This window comes from Lolium perenne, chromosome 3 (assembly GCF_019359855.2).
Source record: "Lolium perenne isolate Kyuss_39 chromosome 3, Kyuss_2.0, whole genome shotgun sequence".
In the NCBI taxonomy this organism is placed as follows: domain Eukaryota; kingdom Viridiplantae; phylum Streptophyta; class Magnoliopsida; order Poales; family Poaceae; genus Lolium; species Lolium perenne.
Genome location: NC_067246.2, coordinates 12,351,031 through 12,355,208, shown reverse-complemented (window position 1 = coordinate 12,355,208; position 4,178 = coordinate 12,351,031). Strand labels below are relative to the sequence as shown.

General features: G+C 48.9%; 1 protein-coding gene across 1 annotated transcript; it reads left to right on the top strand.

The window, feature by feature from the left end:
* The first annotated feature begins 1,241 nt into the window (after positions 1–1,241).
* On the top strand, positions 1,242–1,929 carry LOC139837789 (protein GOS9-like). The gene is made up of 2 exons (XM_071827061.1): positions 1,242–1,535; positions 1,675–1,929. The coding sequence occupies exons 1-2, from the start codon at positions 1,242–1,244 to the stop codon at positions 1,927–1,929; spliced, it is 549 nt and encodes a 182-aa protein (XP_071683162.1).
* The last annotated feature ends 2,249 nt before the right edge of the window (positions 1,930–4,178 follow it).

Genomic DNA, 4,178 nt, shown 5'->3' with positions numbered 1-4,178 from the left:
CCGGCACCCTGCCGGGACGGGGAATTGCCCCCGGAGCCATCTCCATCGACTCCATCGCCATCTTCATCGCCGTTGCTGTCTCCCATGATGAGGAGGGAGTAGTTCTCCCCCGAGGCTAAGGGCTCTACCGGTAGCTATGTGGTTCATCTCTCTCTCCCATGTACTTCAATACAATGATCTCATGAGCTGCCTTACATGATTGAGATCCATATGATAAGCTTTGTAATCTAGATGTCGTTATGCTATTCAAGTGGATTTTACTTATGTGATCTCCGGAGACTCCTTATCCCGCGTGTGTAAAGGTGACAGTGTGTGCACCGTGTGGGTCTCTTAGGCTATATTTCACAGAATACTTGTTCACTGGGTTATGATTTGAGTTGGATGTCTCTATGAAATTGTGGTGTGTTAGTACCTCCTATGAATGCTCACAGTGACAGCTTGGGGTGTTTATTAGTACTTGGGAATACATCTTTAAGGTTTGCTTTTGCAGCCCTACACGGTGAATTAGTGTTCGTTATCCGGCCAGAGAGTAATTCAGAATAGCATAGTGAAGTGCTTATATTTATATTCCTTTATGATATCATTGTTGAGAGTAACCACTAGTGAAAGTATGATCCCTAGGCCTTGTTTCTAAGCATTGAAACACCGTTTCCAACAAGTTCTGCTACATGTTTTCTTGCTGCCATTTTTATTTCAGATTGCAATTACTACTTATAATCATCCATATTACTTGTATTTCACTATCTCTTCGCCGAACTAGTGCACCTATACATCTGACAAGTGTATTAGGTGTGTTGGGGACACAAGAGACTTCTTGTATCTTAATTGCAGGGTTGCTTGAGAGGGATATCTTTGACCTCTACCTCCCTGAGTTCGATAAACCTTGGGTGATTCACTTGAGGGAAACTTGCTGCTGTTCTACAAACCTCTGCTCTTGGAGGCCCAACACTGTCTACAGGAATAGAAGCGTGCGTAGACATCAAGCTCTTTTTCTGGCGCCGTTGCCGGGGAGGTAAGGTAAAAGGTATTCACATCCTCCGACTACTAAGCTATTTCTAGCACTGTTGCCGGTGTGTGAGTGCTCGAAGCTATTTCCTTTAGATCCTGCAATTGCATCTTTTTGTTTCTTGTTTTTATATCACTAGTTAGGCTTAATGGAAAACAACAACAAAATTAGAGATCTTTATAGTATCTATCTTGAGTTAGGACATGAGGTGTTTGAAGAGAAAATTAAAACACATATGGCCGCCTTCGTGGTGACGTTGCAGCCGAACAATGGCGAGGTGGTTGCCTTCTTCGGCTGCTCCGGCAACACCCTCGCGGCGCTCGGCGTCTACGTGCTGGGGAAGAATGGTTTGCCGGTCAAGATCGGTCCGTGGGGAGGATCCGGCCAACCCGTGGACATCACCACGCCAGTCAAGCTTAAGCAGGTCAGCGTCTACAGCACCCAGGAAATAGGAGAGCGCATCAAAGGCTTCTCCTTCGTCTATGTCGACCAGCATGTCAAGCCCACATCTGCCGGCCCCTGGGGCACGGTCAAATTAAGGACATGAGAATCTGCCGGTACATACGACAACGTTAATTCATTCCTAATTTCCTTTCGGAGTACTAATATCGATCGTCTGACGACTTTGAGTGCATGCAACATGTCATGCATCCATGCATGTCTTGCAGTTTTCCATCAGCCCAGGCGAGTATGTGAACAATTTCTCTGGCACTTTCGACGACTACGGCGTGACCTCGCTCAAGTTCACCACCAACCAGCAGAATGTGCACGGCCCGTACGGGTACCCCTCGGGGACTGCCTTTAGCGTGCCGCTGCCGAACGACCGCGATGACAACGGCGCCATGGTCGGCTTCTTCGGCCACTCTGGGGAGAGCCTCATGGCCCTCGGCATCTACATCGGGCTCGTGTCCAACGAGCCATGAATCAATCACTTATATAAATATATCTATCGAGCTAGCAGCTAGCTACTCTACCGATCGATCCCATCCAGATGTACGTCGTACCTGCAGGCTGCAGACCTCTACTCGATCCGCTACTATGCGTTAAACCCCTGCTAGCTAGCTACTAGCTAGCTAGCTGGCTATACATATGTCATAATATGTGTGTAATGAATAAGCACGATGGGATCCAGCAGCATCGTCTGCAGCTCGATCAAATACTGTTAAGAGATTATATATGTTCATGTATACGTACCTACGTGTGTATGAATAAAGTTGTAATATGCCACCCATGGTTTGCAATAAATAAATACCTCCAGTTCGTCTGAAACAAGCTCACAAATTACTTTATTGTTTATTTCTTGTTGATCTAACTAAATACTATTAAATAAAATAACGGCACTAGCCACTTTTAATTTGTTACCTCTTTCTTACTAACCTGGCTTTAAATTTCTCACAAATAAGAAAAAGTGAACCTAGGATTGATATACTAGTCCGGTAACGCACACTTAACGAGCTCAGGTTTATTTGCAATGCACTGAATAGCAAGACCCTGCTTTACTACAGAACGGTCATCGACCATTTCATATTCACCCTGTGCAAAGCCACTTGATCATTTTGGTTTGCAATGTGTTAAAATGCCACCCAGTGCACAGTCATACCAGAGAGCCACATGATCATTCATGTTGCATGCCATACGAGGACAAAACAATTTGGAGATCTCAAAATGAGTCAGATGCAATCCTATGGCGCCTATAAAGCTATAGATGGATTAATCGTGGTGTCTGTGCAAGTCCAATTCATTGGGGGTCTCAAATGAGTAAGATGTGTTCCCATGGTACCTACCAAGCTACAGCTGGATTAATTGATCATGGTGCTTGTACTACTCCAATTAATTGGTGGTCTCAAAATGATCCGATGCATTCCCATGTCACCTACATTTATGTGGCTCGTAGAATGTATTCTTTTACTTTCAAGGTTTGTAATTGCTAACTTATTCATCTATGTGGCCGGATAATGATGGACCCGCATGTCGTGATCACCTTCTTACAAGAGATCTCTCCAATATGTTGTCAAATCAAGGGTCGACGGTTGGTGTACTTTGGGCGTGGACATTGCATTGTTCTCAAACGAGGGTTAAACTGGGGACATTTCTCGTATTTCGTTGTCTGGATGGATATGCATTTTTTGTGAGTGATCTAATGTTATCAATCCACGTGAAACCGCGGGCGCAGAGAAGCGCCATGATGATGACGGAGACGCGTTGAGTGCAGTCGTCGAGGATGTCGATGCCGAAGTCGATGCAGTCCGAGTCGTCGAAGACGAGGTGTGGCCATAGTTGTGCCCGAACTAGGCGCTCGTCGGGGGCGTAAGCATACTACGATTTTGCCAGAACTGAGTATGCAAGAAGAATCGCCGGTGACGCGGTCGAGGCAGTCATAGGAGTCGATGCCAAAGAAGACGTTGTCAATGCCGATGAAGATGAGGCGCCGATCCGACCTTTCCAAGCCCGGGGACGCGTCGGGGACGAAGGCACGCGGCAGTGTTGCAATCACCGAGCATGCGTAGAGCGGGACCAGTACGGTTATCATGCCATGTCAGTGGTAGACTAGCAGAGGAGGACTCCAGGACGGTTGCGAGGCGCAGAGCGGTGAAGACGGGGAAGTGCCGATGCACTCCGCGATTGTTGGAGTAGATGCGAGGGTGGAGTCCTTGGCGATGCCAGGAGGTGGTGTTGCCGTGGTGGAGGCTTTATCGGGAGGTGGCGTTGCCGGGGTGCAGGCGTTGCCAGGCGGTGGCGGTGGCAGTGATGGTGAAGTTGGCAACGAAGTTGTACTGGATGATGACGAAGATGCAGGCGATGAAACCAGCGTCGACCAAGGGTGGCCATGTAGGTTACGTGAGGAGGCGCGGCGGCGGTAAACGAAGTTGGCGATGAAGAGCCGACGGCTTGACGAAGACCATGCGCGGACAGTGGCGACCCACGCCGTGGTAGCGGCGCGGTGGTGGCCTTGGGCATCGGTGCGCGGGGACGGCGAGGTAGACTGCGTGTAGCAACACTACGGTCCGAGGGGACGGCGTAGCTGCAGTACGCGAGTCGGTGCAGTGGATTGAGGCTACCGGTGACGTACGCGTCAGGAAGGCGCGTTGGATGCCGGAGGCATGGACCAGGGTGGCGGCGCGTGGCAGCCTGTTGCTCGATCGGTGATAGGCGCGTGCTCGAGGATCTGCTT